The sequence below is a fragment of the Sus scrofa genome, chromosome 8 (assembly GCF_000003025.6).
Source record: "Sus scrofa isolate TJ Tabasco breed Duroc chromosome 8, Sscrofa11.1, whole genome shotgun sequence".
Lineage (NCBI taxonomy): Eukaryota > Metazoa > Chordata > Mammalia > Artiodactyla > Suidae > Sus > Sus scrofa.
In genome coordinates this window covers 12,681,926-12,696,742 of record NC_010450.4, presented here as the reverse complement: position 1 = coordinate 12,696,742, position 14,817 = coordinate 12,681,926, and the positions used below count along the sequence as shown (strand labels likewise).

Sequence of the window (14,817 nt, the reverse complement as noted above, 5' to 3'; positions counted from 1 at the left end):
AGCAAAGTGACCCAGTTATACATATATGCGTGTGTGTGTGTATATACATACACACACACACACACACACATATGTATCTTCCACCATGTTCCATCACAAGTGATTGGATATAATTCCCAGGACGTCATTGCTTATCCACCCCAAATGCATGGGGTCCTATTCTTTTTCTAAATTAAAGTATAGTTAATTTACAATGTTGTGCCAATTTCTGCTGTACAGCAAAGAGACCCAGCCATATATCCATTCTTTTTCTCATACTATCTTCCATCATGTTCTATCCCGAGAGACTGGATATGGTTCCCTGTGCTGTACAGCAGGGCCACATTGCTTATCCATTCTAAATGTAATAGTTTGCCTCTACCAACACTAAACTCCCCTTTCATCCCACTCCCTCCCCACCCCGCATGGCAACCACAAGTCCATTCTGCATGTCTGTGAGTCGGTTTCTGTTGCATAGACCATTCATTTGTGCCATATTTTAGATTCCGCATGTAAGTGATATCACAGGGTATTTGTCTTTCTCTTTCTGACTTACTTCACTTAATGTGAGAATCTCTAGTTGCATCCATGTTGTTGCAGATGGCATTATTTCGTTCTTTTTTATGGCTGAGTAGTATGGAACCTTTTTTTTTTTTGCCTTTTCTAGGGCCGCTTCTGTGGCATATGGAGATTCCCAGACTAGGGGTCTAATCGGAGGTGTAGCCACCAGCCTACGCCAGAGCCACAGCAACATGGGATCCGAGCCGCGTCTGCAACCACACCACAGCTCACAGCAACGCTGGATCCTTAACCCACTGAGCAAGGGCAGGGATAGAACCCGCAACCTCATGGTTCCTAGTCGGATTCATTATCCACTGCACCACGACGGGAACTCTGGAATCCTATTCTTTCGATCTCTCTCCCCCCTTACAGAGTTCTTGTTCGGTCTAATAGGGAACACACGGAGAGTCTGAATCAGGTCAGGCACTGTGCTAAGTGCCTGGGGAACCACACAATATATTAACTGAGCTCAAGCTCCCTGCTCTTATGAAGCTCACATATCAGTTCGACATTCAGCACCTAAATGTCCATAATGTGACAGGAAAGGGCCATTACCACCAAGTGCTCCACAGTGCACAGGAGGACAGACGGCTGGAATGAGTTTCTATTATCTGTAGGGAGCTAAAGGGCATTTTATATAGGAGGTGAAATTCCTTCTACTTTCCGCCACTTGCTCCAAATAAAACTTATTTATCTTGGAGTTCCCGTCATGGCACAGTGGTTAACGAATCCCACTAGGAACCATGAGGTTGTGGGTTTGGTCCCTGCCCTTGCTCAGTGGGTTAAAGATCCGGCGTTGCCGTGAGCTGCGGTGTAGGTTGCAGACGCGGCTCGGATCCCGAGTTGCTGTGGCTCTGGCATAGGCTGGTGGCTACAGCTCCGATTCGACCCCTAGCCTGGGAACCTCCATATGCTGCGGGAGCGGCCCAAAGAAATAGCAAAAAAAAGACAAAAAAAAAAAACAACCCTCATTTATCTTGAGTTATACCATTTCTCTTGCATCTTTTCCTTTCTACCAAATTCTTCTTCTCTGCCTTTCTCTGGTGCCCTCCACCTTACAATGATCCTGTTTGCCCATCAAGACATCTTCCTGCTCTATCGCTATTCCCTTCACTAGTGGTTTGGGGGAAGAATGGCATATGTCCTTCATCTCCCCTTCCCCACGTCCATTCTCTTCTCCTAGCCACAAGAGTCTGCTTCTGCCCCCCCCCCCCCCAGACTGCACCATGTATTATCAAATACTCTGACTTTGTCTCAGCCTACAGTTGAGAGTCCAGGGTTACCGAGTCCAGGTTTGTACTGCTTACTGCCTGGCAGGCCAATAAATTGAGAGATGAGTTGTTGGGGCAAAAAAATAGCAACTTTATTTGAAAGCCAGCAGGTAGAGAAGATGGTAGACTAGTGTCCCAAAGAATCATCTTGCCCTGTTTGGATACTAGTTTCTTTTATGGAACAAAGAGCAGGGAGGTGAAGAGGTGAAGTAAAAAGGTGATAAGTTGTTGCAAATATTTCCTGGTTCCGGCCAGACTCCGGACGGGATGTATTCATTTCTTCCTTCCTTCCTGCAGCCATTCACAGGTGGGGATGGTCAGGGCATTTCCTGTGAGCTAAACAAAGGTATTTTCACTTAAAGGTCAGGCACGGGGAGCAGGAAGATGGGCCATTATGTATCCTTTAAGCTGTCGGCAACATCCCTTTAGTGATTAACTTATAGCAGAAGAATACAATACAAAGGTTAAAGTGAAAGAACCAAACTGACTCAGGGGGATGCTGTGGAGATGAAATGTGTTGAAGTACATAGGATTCAAAGAGTAACTGTGTATATAATGTATCAACGATAGAGGTTCAGGTTATTAAAAAGCTAGTAATAATAATGAAGCAAGAGCAGTGACATCCTTGGGATGCTGTGGCGAATAACTACGCCGAATAGGATTCAAGGAGTAAGGATGTAAAGTCAGATTCGTTCTTCCCTATTACCACGCATTCTTTTCTCTGGACGAGAGATGACATTCATTTTGTAGTTATTGGTTATCTGGCGTTTCTCAGCAATATCTCGTATAGCCCTCAGGACAGCCCGAGGAGGTTGGTGCTATTGTTAATCCCATTTTACTGTTAGGAAACTCACCTCCAGACAGGTTGAAGCACCTGCCCTGGGTCAGAACTTAGGAGGCAGGGAAGCTAGGCCTCCAGCTCAGTTTGGCTGATTTTGGAGTCCAAGCTCTTCATCATTACTCCTTCAAAAACCAGGAGGTAACATCATACTCTAGGGAAGTAAAAGTGGACCAGGAGTTAGGTTTGCAGCCCTAAGAAACGTGGTAGAAAATGGAAACCGCCCTTATGGGTAAAGGAATCAGCAATTACTGCAAGACCACTCAATTAAATGGTGTCAGCATGGAGAGCACAGATAAGGTTGATAATCTCAAGTTCTGGTTAATAGCATTTGACAGGAGCTGAGGTGTTGATCTGGTGTGGATAATACCGAGGATGGGAAGCTGAAGATGAGGTGGACAGCGGATCTGAAGACGCCAGTAAGAACACGTAGTTGAGGAGTTCCCGTCGTGGCGCAGTGGTCAACGAATCCAACTAAGAACCATGAGGTTGCAGGTTCGGTCCCTGCCCTTGCTCAGTGGGTTAAGGGTCCGGCGTTGCCGTGAGCTGTGGTGTAGGTTGCAGACGCGGCTCGGATTCCGCGTTGCTGTGGCTCTGGCGTAGGCTAGTGGCTACAGCTCCGATTCGACCCCTAGACTGGGAACCTCCATATGCCATGGGAGTGGCCCAAGAAATAGCTAAAAAAAAAAAAAAAAGACAAAAAAAAAAAAAGAACACGTAGTTGAAATGACTACTTGTGGATAAAAAGGAGAGAAGTTAAGATGAAAGAGGCTTTTGGACTAGGAGAAGAAAGAGGGCCAGCTCAGAAAGCAAGTCTGAGAGAGGGAAAGAAGTGCAGAGGGTGGGAAAAGAGCCTGACCTGAGGGTAGACAAGACGGCCCAGCGGAGTCGTTGCCAGAGTGCCCTTGCCGTTTTGTGGGCATTCACACACGTCTCTGTGTTGTACAGAGAAATGAGTTCGATGCTTTCGAATGTCCTACAAATCCTTCCTGTTAGTTTTATGATGCAAAATGGCATCTCTCCCTCCTCCCACAGGGAGAGGAGACACCTCTTTCATCTCTTTCCTAGGATTCTGCGTTAACTCTGAAGACTCAGGTTTTTAAGGTCAAGCTCTGGAATTTCATGGCTTGCAAAAAAAAAAAAAAAAAAAAAAGCAAAAAGCAGACTTCAAGTTTACCAGCAGGAATGGAAAAAAAAAAAAGCATAAGGAAATTTTATTTAGTACCATTGAAGTAAACGCATGGATGATGTTTCACAGAGAAGCAACTTAGTGTCTCTCAGTAGGTGATAGGGAAACAAACTCTAGCACATCCCTATGATAGATCATATGAAGCAGCCAATAATAAAAATGAGGAACCTCTCTAAGTACAGAAATGGCATATCCTCCAAGATATCTACGAAATTTTTTTAAAAAAATCACGGTGTATGTGAATGAAAAAAAGATGATGCATATGATACGAATCATAGCATAACAGAAAAGAACAGAACAGAATATACTTTCAGGTTAAGCACGCATAACCCTAGGAGTAGCCTTCCAAGGAAGGGCAGGAGACGGTGAGTCTGGAGCCCCTAAAATGCCAGACGTTCCCAGCCCAGCAGAACAGTTGGGCAGGCCTTTTGTGGGGATTGTTTGGGGACTTGAATTGCAAGACACCGTGAACACATGTGTACATGCCAAAGCATCCTGAGGCTCGAGACCCTCTTGGCTGCCTCCAGCCTGAAATCTAATCTTGTGTAAATTCGAGGGTGTTCCTGTGAGGCGAGTTTTCACAGACAGAGCAGACTCACATGGGTGAATGCTGGAAAAAGCTGAAGTCCTTAAGGTCCTGATCCAGAGAACGTGGGTCTCACTCTGATGGGCTCGACATTTGGCTTCTTTCTTCGTTACGTGTTTTGGTGGTATCAGAACATACTGGATCAGCAGAGAAGTTTTCTGTTTTACAGGTGTAGGGGAATGTAGGAATTCCAGTCCCCAAGATCCCCACCCCCATCGGCCATTTCTTTTCTCTTCAGTGGAATCGCCAATGCTCGATTTCATGGAATAACCTTCACAAGGATGTTTTGGTCTCCACCACGAGCAAACCCCATTTATGCTAAGGTTGCCTCACAGCAAACTCCACTGAAGAAAAAAAATCAGTCTTTTTATCAATTGGAGTGTGCAGAAGAAGAGTTAACATAGCACACTGGAGACTGCTTAGCTTTAGACTGGTCTGCTCACAAAAGTTGACTCTTAGCTGACATCTGGGAACCTAGACTTGTGCAAGTTCTGCACAAGAACTGTTTGTGCAAATAATATGACTTATGTGAGCACCTGCTTTCCTCTGGGAGTCTGGAATGGTGGTAGTGCTGAACAGAAGTTGTCTACGCGACTAGCCCTCAATAAAAACCCTGCTGAGTCTTCCATGAGCACCTTGCGTAGACAGTATTTCACATGTGCTGTCATAACTCCTTGCTGGAGGAATTAAACTAGTCTTGTGTGGGGATTCTTGGACGCTTTTGCCTCGTTTCCTGCAGACTCAGACCTCTGTTTGCTGATTGTGCTTTGTATCCTTCCGCTATAATTAATCATAGCCATGAGTATGACTGTATTCTGAATCCTGTGGCTTCTCCGATGGTTATCATAGCTGTTGTAACAAATATATGCCAAGACTTCAGAGGCTCTGCATGACAGTTTACTTCTTGTTCATGCAGAGATCAAGGCCAGTGCTCCTGCAGGGTAGGTGGCCTTTACTCAGACATTGAGGACTCGGGCATCTTTCATTTTATATTCTACCTTCCTTTAAGGCCTCCGAGTCCTGTCCATCAGGTTTGCAGATGGAAAAAGAAGAGACTGTGGAAAGAAGATGCCTCCTTCTTAACCCTCCCTTTAGCCTTAACCCCGGTGTTAGTCCTGAGATGACACACATCATCACTTCTGGCCACATTCCATTGGCCATCGCTGATCATATGGTCCCATCTAGATGCAAGGGAACTAAGAAATGTGGTCTCTGCTTGGTGGCTGTTTCTATGCAGCAACTCTGCGGAACGAAAGCATGAATCTTTGATGACCAACAACAGCGCCATAATAGATACTTATTTTGAACCTATCACGTGCTCAACTTCATACCAAGTGCTATGAGGCAACACGAAGAAGTCATATTGTTCTTGCTCACACGGAGGGTGAAATATAAAAGGGAACTGGTCGCCCCAAGGATGAGAAGGCAAGGGTCCCCTTTTCTGGTACGTCTTCTTTCCTGCTAGACCCTGGCTCTGTGTTTCCATAGTAACTGGTGCTGATCCTTCACAGCACTTGGTGCACTGAAATTGACCATGTTCTTGTCTGACCTTCCTATTGAATTATAATATTTTTGAGGTCTCAACTTCCATTGTCTTATTGACCAGCACAGAACCTGGCCCGTCTGAGGAAATCAGTAAATGCGTAAATGAACGCTTGGGTGGGGCAGTGAGATGCAGTGCAGTACCATACCGGAAGCACGAGCTTCAGAGGCAGTGAAATCTTATCCTTTGTGACTTTGCTGGAGTTCCTTCACTTCTCTGAGCCTCGGTGTTTCATTCGCAGAATGCGGAGAAAAATACCAACTTTGCAGGGTTGCTATGAGGATTTTCTGAGATAATGAACATGTATTCAGCACCTAGCCCGGTCCCTGTCTGGTTCCTGGGGATATGGAGAACAGTCAGCCTTTCATCATGGAGTACAGTGTTAGCTGTGAGTTTTTCACAGATGCCCTTTGTCTGGTCCAGGGAGTTCCCTTCTATTTCTAGTTTGGTCAGTGTTTTTGTGAGGAAGAGGTATTGAATTTTGTCAGAGGGTTTTCTCGTGTCTTCAAGAGACATTCATATCGCTTTTGTCCTGTATGCTATTTGGGGGGTGTGGCACATTCACTTTTTTTCAGGATGCGAAATCAACTTTGTCCTCTTGGGATAAATCCCACTTGGCCATGATGTATGATCCTTTTTATGGACCACCGAATTCTGTCTTCTAGTGTTTTGTTGTATTTTGTTTTGGTTTGGTTTTGAGGGTTTCTTTTTGTGTCCCAAAGTGTTTTAGACCCTTCACTGGCTTCCGGTGGCACTCCCCAGAGGTCCATGTGGAATACCACCACCGATGCGCCGCCTCCCCGCCCCGCCTCCCACTCGATCCCCCCCCCCCCCCGCCTCCCACTCGGCCCCCCTTCCCCCTGCCTCCCTCCCAGCCCCGCCCCCGTGGGCCTTTCTGCAGCATCACGCCCTTGCTCTGCTTCCACTATGTCCCCGTCCCACTTCCCTGCTCCCGGACTGGCTTCCCCTGGGGTCAGTTTCTAATGAATCACTTCCACACAAGTCCTCTTCTCAGGTGCAGCTGGCAGGGATCAGCTTAAGTCACGGCCACGGTCAGGGACCTCTCTGGTCACGTGTCCCCTCGCACACACCGACACTCCTCCGGCTGATTGGGCCCCGGGGGTCTTCCTGCAGGTGATCTACGCGCTGAACACCCGCCAGGACGAAGCCGAGGCCAGCATGGAGGCGCTGCGGGAGGCCCACCAGGAGGAGCTGCGGAGCGCGGTGGCCGAGACCCAGGCCAGGCTCCTGCAGGAGCAGGGCCGCGCGGGCGAGGAGGCCCTGCGGCAGCGCATCCAGGCGCTGGAGAGCGCCCTGGAGCTGCAGAAGCGTATGACGCAGGAGGCGCTGGCCCAGTCGGCCACATGCAGGCTGGAGACCAAGGAGAGGGAGCTGAGGGTGGAGGCCGAGCATGCCGAGCGCGTGCTCACCCTCTCCAAGGAGATGCTGGAGCTCAAGGCCGACTACGAGAAGAGGCTCCGGCACCTGAGCGGCCAGGAGGCGCCCCGGTGGAGCCCGGAGCCAAAGGCGGAGCCCGGCAGCGGCGGCGGCGGCCTGGAGATGCGGGAGGTCCTGCTGGAGGTGGAGCGGCTGCGGGCCGAGAACCAGCAGCTGAGCAAGGACTATGCCCGCAAGGCCGAGGAGCTGCAGGCCACCTACGAGCGGGAGAACGAGGCCATCCGGCAGGCCATGCAGCAGTCGGTGAGCGAGGCCCTGTGGCAGTGGCAGGAGAAGGAGACCGACCTCCGGAAGAACTTCCAGGTCCAGGAGTCGGCCCTGCAGGCCCAGGTCCGGAAGCTGGAGGGGGATCTGGAGCACAGAGGCCGCAGGATAAGCGACCTGAAGAAGTACGCCCAGAAGCTGAAGGACAGGATCCAGGTAAAGCAGGGGCATGGCCCCTGTACCAACACCTCCTAGGTGTCAGGCACTGTGCCAAGGCTTGACTTCTGCCAAAGTGAGTGTTTTTACCTCCATTGAGTTCAACTACATTCATTCAGCAAAGATTTATTGAACACCTACCATGTGCCAGGCAGGGGCTATGGGCAGGAGACACATGATGAGCTAGACTTGGTCCCTGTCCTTTGAGAGCTGGGAGACTTATAGTTTACAGATGAGGAATTAAGACAAATTGAGGGAGTTCCCATGGTGGCTCAGTGGGTTAAGAACCTGACTTGTATCCATGAGGATGTGGGTTCGATCCCTGGCCTCGCTCAGTGGGTTAAGGATCCAGCGTTGCGGTGAGCTGTGATGTAGGTCGCAGACGTGGCTCAGATCCTGAATTGCTGTGGCTGTGGTGTAGGCTAGCCGCAGCAGCTCCTATTCAACACCCAGCCTGGGGACTTCCATATGCCGCAAGTGTGGCACTAAAAAGCAAAAAAAAAAAAAAAGACAAGACTGAAATTGAAAAGCTTAAGGACTGGCCTAGCTGGGCACACAGCTTAAAAGTATTTGAACTCAGTTCAGCCCAATTCTAAAGCCCCTGCTCACTCCATAACAACTTGCCTGCCCTGAAATCCTTGGGATTTTGTGCTTGTGGAAAACCAGACTGTGGACAGTGCAGTTACGTGAGCCTCACAGACTCCCAGAACCCCATCTCTAAAAGTAGCAGCTGCTAATAACCCTCATACTCCCTGAGCGTTTTTTCTGCCCCGCACACTTTATCTGATTTAATCCTCACTACAGAAAGGTTAACTAACTTGCCAAAGCTCACACAGCCAATTAGAGGAGGGATTTGATGAACTGAAGTCTGAAGACTAAGGGTGTATGCTGTGTACTTACCCACTTTTCAGATCTGATGTTGGTTCTGTGTACACGAGATGGCTCCACACAGAACTGTAACCCAAGAAATGAGACCCTTTCTGTCTGTTTAGGACCTGGATGTGCAGCTCAAGGAGGCTCGCCAGGAGAATTCAGAGTTGAAAAGCACTGCAAAAAAGCTTGGGGAGAAGCTGGCTGTGGCTAAAGACAGGCTGATGCTGCAGGAGTGTCACATGACACAGAAAACCGGTGAGATGCCCTGAACCATTTTCTTACACTTTAAAAAGGTTGGCAGCCAGATTGGCCTTTGGCACCACTTGCAGCCTTGAGACTGTTGAGGGAGCAGAGGGGAGGGCAGAGCTGTTTGACCTGATCTGCCTGCTGGGCAAGTCCAATCCTTACAGAATAGGAATCTGTTGATACCCAGAGGTGCGGCAGGCCAGATCTAAAAGGCACGATGCAAAAGGACCGTGGCCCCCAGGTCATTCCCCACTGGGTTCACCTTAGAGCCTGAGCTTCTCAGCACTGGCTTATCCCCAGACTTGGACCACACTGTATACTCTGTCATTCACACAGTGATGTTATCGTACCTTCCCAATGATGTTGTGAGTTAGATATTGTCAGTATCCCCTGTTGCAGATTTAGAAATGGGCTGAGAAAGGTTAAGTGGCTAGTTCAAGACCAATCAACTGGCTGGTGGTAGAGCTGGTGTTGTTGTCTAAGATTATCTGACTCTAAAGTGCTCTCCACTAAGCCCCCTTGTCAGAAAGTTCTTGAATATGTATAGTGCCATCAACTTGACCTGCAAGGTGTAACAGAGGCACAGAACATGGGAGTTCTCATCGTGGCTCAGCGGTAATGAACCTAACTAGTATCCCTCAGGACTTGGGTTTCAATCCCTTGCCCTGCTCAGTGGGTTAAGGAGCTGGCGTTGCCTTGAGCTGTGGTGTAGGTCACAGGCACGGCTTGGATCGGGCGTTGCTGTGTCTATGGTAGAGGCCAGCAGCTGCAGCTCTGGTTTGACGCCTAACCTGGGAACCTCCATATGCTGTGGGTGTGGCCCTAAAAAAAAAGGCATAGAACATGAACTCTGCCCCCAGGGAGCTTTTGGGATGGTTATGTTACAGCCTACAGCATGCTTTGGTATCATGGGCATGGCCCAGGCAGCAGGGAAATAGGTGTCTGGAAAAGAAGAAATCATCTCAGGTTCAGAGGAGAAAAAGTATGAGTTGGAACTAGAGGGTATGGGGGATTTATTACAGTCGTCTCAGAAGTAGGGCACGAGTACCTCGGGGAACATGGGGAGAGACTGAGCAATTCTAGCTATATTTATTTTTTGTCTTATATTTTAAATCCCTTTAAATTTAAATCCTTTGAATATACGTCCATATCAAGGAACAGCCTCAATTTTTTTGTTTTCGTTTTATGGCTGCACCCATGGCATGCGGAAGTTCCCAGGCCAGGGACTGAACCCATGCCATAGCAGTAACCAGGCTTGGTTCAGTGACAATGATGGATCCTTAAGCTGCCACACAGCAAGGGAACTCCTGCCCTCAATTTTTTTTTTTTTTAATCTATGGAAAGCACAATCAAAAAAATTGGAAGATGACTAGTTTTAAGATGGGAGAACCACTATTTCAACTCAATAGGCTACTTGGGCAAAGATGACAGTCACCACCATGAATGACCATGCTCGAGGACTAGCAGGCCGTGGAGCAGGGATTACCTAGGGGAGTCCTAGGCAAAAGAGCTAAACAGCATAATGATAACCCAACTCCAGAGGCCTCGGGCACAAGGCCAAGGCAAAGGGCATTCCCAGTGATGCTGACCCTTGTGTTTGCAGATGACATGAAGATGGAGAGAGTTCCAGAGAATGAAGTCCTTGAGAAAGAGAATGATTTGGAATCCCACCGTGGCTATCCACAGCAAGATCAGAACTTTCTCAAGGAGTGCCCGTGCACCAAAGGAGGCCCAGATACACAGGTAGTGTCTGACCCAGCCCTGGGGATGGAGCAGTCACAGGAGGCTCAGCTGGAATGAGTTCCAGGTAGAAACCAGTCCCCAGGTGCAAAGGGTCCCTTCGAAGCAGCAGGTCCTGTGGTTTCATGGGTGGATTCGTGGGTGGGAAGTTCCAGCCAGCTGTCCTGCTAGCTGCGTGTCGTTTGAAACTAGGAGGCTGAGAATGGAGCAGAATTCTCCCAGCTCCTTATTGTCAGCTTCTGAGAAACTGGATACTTGCTTAGGATTCCTGCTATATATTTCTAGTTGAAACAAAGGGAGCTTTCTTTAGAAACCAGTGTAAAAGGGGCTGGAATATCTGATCCTAGGACAATAGCTACACTGTTGCAAGAAGCCTTTTTCCCATGAGGGATAAGGGGAAGTCACAAATATCAAACGCCTTGTCTTATAAACGTTATTGTGCCTTGTGATACAGGCTTTACAGTTAACATATCAACATGGTGGAAGTTACACAGACGAGAAATGGTGATTCCCTGGCAGCTTTATAAGCCCTTTTTTTTTCATAGACCAAGAAAGAGGCAAGTATTGAGACGGAACATATGAAGCAGCAATACGAAGAAGACCTTCGTAAAATCAAACATCAGACAGAAGAGGAGAAGAAACATCTCAAAGAGCAGCTGGTGAAGCGGCTGGAGGACTTGGTGAAGAAGCACTCAGTGGAGATCAGATCCGTGTGTGCGACCGTGGAGGCTGAAAGGAAGAGGCTGCAGAAGGTGAGAGCCACGTTCACACGTACTGTTCCAGGTGGTTTTCCTTGCCTCCACCTTCCTCTTTTCCTCTTTTGTTTCTCTTTTTAAAATTAAAAAAAAAAAAATTGTGGAGTTCCCGTCGTGGCGCAGTGGTTAACGAATCCGACTAGGAACCATGAGGTTGCAGGGTCGATCCCTGCCCTTGCTCAGTGGGTTAACGATCCGGCGTTGCCGTGAGCTGTGGTGTAGGTTGCAGACGTGGCTGGGATCCCGCGTTGCTGTGGCTCTGGCGTAGGCCGGTGGCTACAGCTCCGATTAGACCCCTAGCCTGGGAACCTCCATATGCCGAGGGAGCAGCCCAAGAAATAGCAACAATAACAACAAAAACAACCAAAAAGACAAAAGACAAAAAAAAAAAAATTTGTCCCTTTTTTAGGGCTGCACCTGTGGCAGGTGGAAGTTTCCAGGTTAGGGGTCGATTCGGAGCTACAGCTGCCGGCCCTACACCACAACCACAGCAACGAGGGATCCGAGCTGTGTCTGCGACCTACACCACAGCTCATGGCAATGCTGGATCCTTAACCCACTGAGCGAGGCCAGGGATTGAGCCGGAATCTGCATTCTCATGGATCCTAGTCAGCTTCTTAACCTGCTGAGCCACAAAGGGAACTCCCTCTTTAGTCTCTTCTCTCCTTCCTCAAACATGTCCTGAGCTCTTGCTGTATACAGATCTAAGCTGGTTCTCTGACCAAAGGGAGTCCAGCATCTTCTGGAGGAGACAGGCCCCTCTCACCCCCATGATCAGGAGACAAAAGGGCCTAGAGTCATTGACATGGGGTGGAATTGTGTCTTTCAAGGGCTTCACTTTGGGGAAATGAAATCCTCTTCTCGGCAAAAACAGAGAGAAATAACATGAAGTGAACCCGCAGGCCTGGCAGACTGCCTGGATTCTAATCCCAGTGTGGCCAGCCTGTAGCTCTGTGACCACAGCAAGTTATTTAACCAGGCCCCTTCACAGGAACGTGCAGGCCCCAGGTTCCTCATTTATTGTTATAAAACAGATGGTGATGAGAGCACCTCACTGCGAAGCCGCAGATTAGGTGAAGTAATCCATGTGAAAAAACAAAGCAGATCATAGTGCCTGGGGCGTTTAACCGGCCCTTGGTAGATGCCAGTAATTAATTACTCAGTGGGCGGGCAGTGGGAGTGGATTCTCAGCTTCTGTGTTCTGGTCCAGCTTCCCACCAAAGGGGGCTCCTTCTGCTGAGAAGGAATACAGAGCCTCATCCCTTGTGTTGTCATTTTTGAATTAATTTTTAATTTTTTATTATAGTTGATTTACAATATTCAACCAATTTCTGTTGTATAGCAAAGTGACCCAGTCATATATATGTATTTTTTTTCTCACATTATCCTCCATCATTTTCCATCACAAGTGACTAGTTATATAATTCCTTTTAAAAATTCTTTTTTTTTTTTTTAATGGCTTTACTTGCAGCATACAGAAGTTCCTGGATCAGGGATTGAATTGGAGCCAAAGCTGTGGGAGTGCCGGATGCTTTAACCCACTGCATTGGGCCAGGGATTGAACCCAGGCCTCCATAGCAACCCAAGCCGCTGCAATTGGATTCCTAACCCACTGTGCCACAGAGGAAACTCCTCATTCCTTGTGTTTGCTGAGGAAGGCAAATAGCATTCAGATTTGAATGTTTTAGAAAAAGAGTGAAGTGAATCCGTATTCTTGTAAGCATAGGTGGTGCTTTAATTATGACAAGAGGGCCTCTTTCTATCTAAGAACTTGCATGATCAGCTTTGAGTTTTCACTCATAATCATATGTAACTAAGGGATGCAGAGTGTGATGATAGAGTCGTAGGTACTCAAGAAACATGTGTTGGATAAAAAAGTAAACTCATGGACGACCAGTCTTGGATCCAAGTCCTGACTCTTTCTCTGGCTTTATGACCATGGACAGGTCACTTAACCTTTCTGAAACCTAACTTTGAAAATAAGGGTAAATGCTTTGTCATGTGGATTAAATATGGTTTTGTGTATAAACTCTTAGCTCAGTGCACAGCATGTAGGAAAAGTTTGATAAACGGTGGCTGTGATAACTCACTGTGAGCCCTGGGTAACATCTTGTATGATGATATTATTTAGTGTCCACTGTCCTTTATAAAGCACTTTATTCTTATGAGCACATTTAATCCTCCCAACTGTAGTACAGGATGAGTGTTCATATCCCCATTCCAGAGATTAGAAAACTGAGCCTCAAAGATGTTATGTATTGACTCACACAGACAGTAAATGGTGGAGCTAGCGTTAAAACTGACAGTCTGGAGTTCCCTTCATGGCTCAGTGGTTAACTAGGAACCATGAGGTTGCAGGTTCGATCCCTGGCCTCGCTCAGCAGGTTAAGGATCCAGCATTGCTGTGAACTGTGGTGTGGGTCGCAGAAGTGGCTCAGATCTGGCGTTGCTGTGGTTCTGGCATAGGCTGGCAGCTACAGCTCCGATTAGACCCCTAGCCTGGGAACCTCCATATGCTGCAGGTGCAGCCCTAGAAAAGGCAAAAAAAAAAAACAAAAACAAAAACAAACAAACAAACAAAACCTGACAGTCTGACTCCAGAGCCTGTGGAAGCAGATGTATGGAAAGCATTTTCCTCCCCACAGCAGGGACCCGTTGCACAAACCCAGTCCTCACATAGCTGAACCCTCTTTGCTTCCTGAGCCTCAGTCAGTGGGAGGGACAGTAGCTTTCCCGGAGCTACGGGTTGCCCTGGTAACCTGTCAGCCAAGCCGGATTCTGACTGCAGAAATCCCACTTCGGTTTTAATCAGGGGCACGAATCCATTTGGGAAATGAATCATGTAGAAATAAAGCGCATTTCCTCTTGAGTTTTTTTTTTTTTTTCCTTTTGAAAGAATTATGGTCATTTCTACAAACTGAAGATACAGATTATATAAATTAGGCCATGCAGACTAGAGGAAGGTAAGACCTTGAAGAGGTCCCAAATCTGGTGTTCACAGACTCCAATGAGATACCGGTTTCCCCTCTAGAGTTAAGAGCACACTCTTTTTTGGGCCCTTGAGTATAAGTGTATCATGTATCCTGAATGCTACCTGAACCTGAAGAAGCTGCTGCAGGGGATGGGCTGGAGCTGATGCCGAAGGCCCATCTGCCTTCCTTGTCTGCGGATTAGATGATATTACCACTGAATGTTGACTGAGCAGGGTACATGGCCTATAATTAGCACTCACCCACACGGATTCCTAGGAGAGCCTGGAAAGTTAGTTACTGAGTCCCCACTGAGCTGTGCCACACACTCCATACCTTGTTCGTATCACTTAGAATGCTGGGTGGCAGGTGTCACAAACCCACCCTGG

General features: G+C 47.8%; 1 protein-coding gene across 1 annotated transcript in view; it reads left to right on the top strand.

Moving 5' to 3' along the window:
* FAM184B (family with sequence similarity 184 member B) overlaps positions 1-14,817 on the top strand; it is a 106,124-nt gene that overhangs the window by 44,740 nt on the left and 46,567 nt on the right. Inside the window, exons 2-5 of the mRNA XM_005674541.3 lie at positions 7,102-7,845; positions 8,838-8,973; positions 10,568-10,707; positions 11,250-11,456. Of these exons, the coding sequence (XP_005674598.2) occupies positions 7,102-7,845; positions 8,838-8,973; positions 10,568-10,707; positions 11,250-11,456 (1,227 nt within the window). The remainder of the gene's footprint in view (positions 1-7,101; positions 7,846-8,837; positions 8,974-10,567; positions 10,708-11,249; positions 11,457-14,817) is intronic.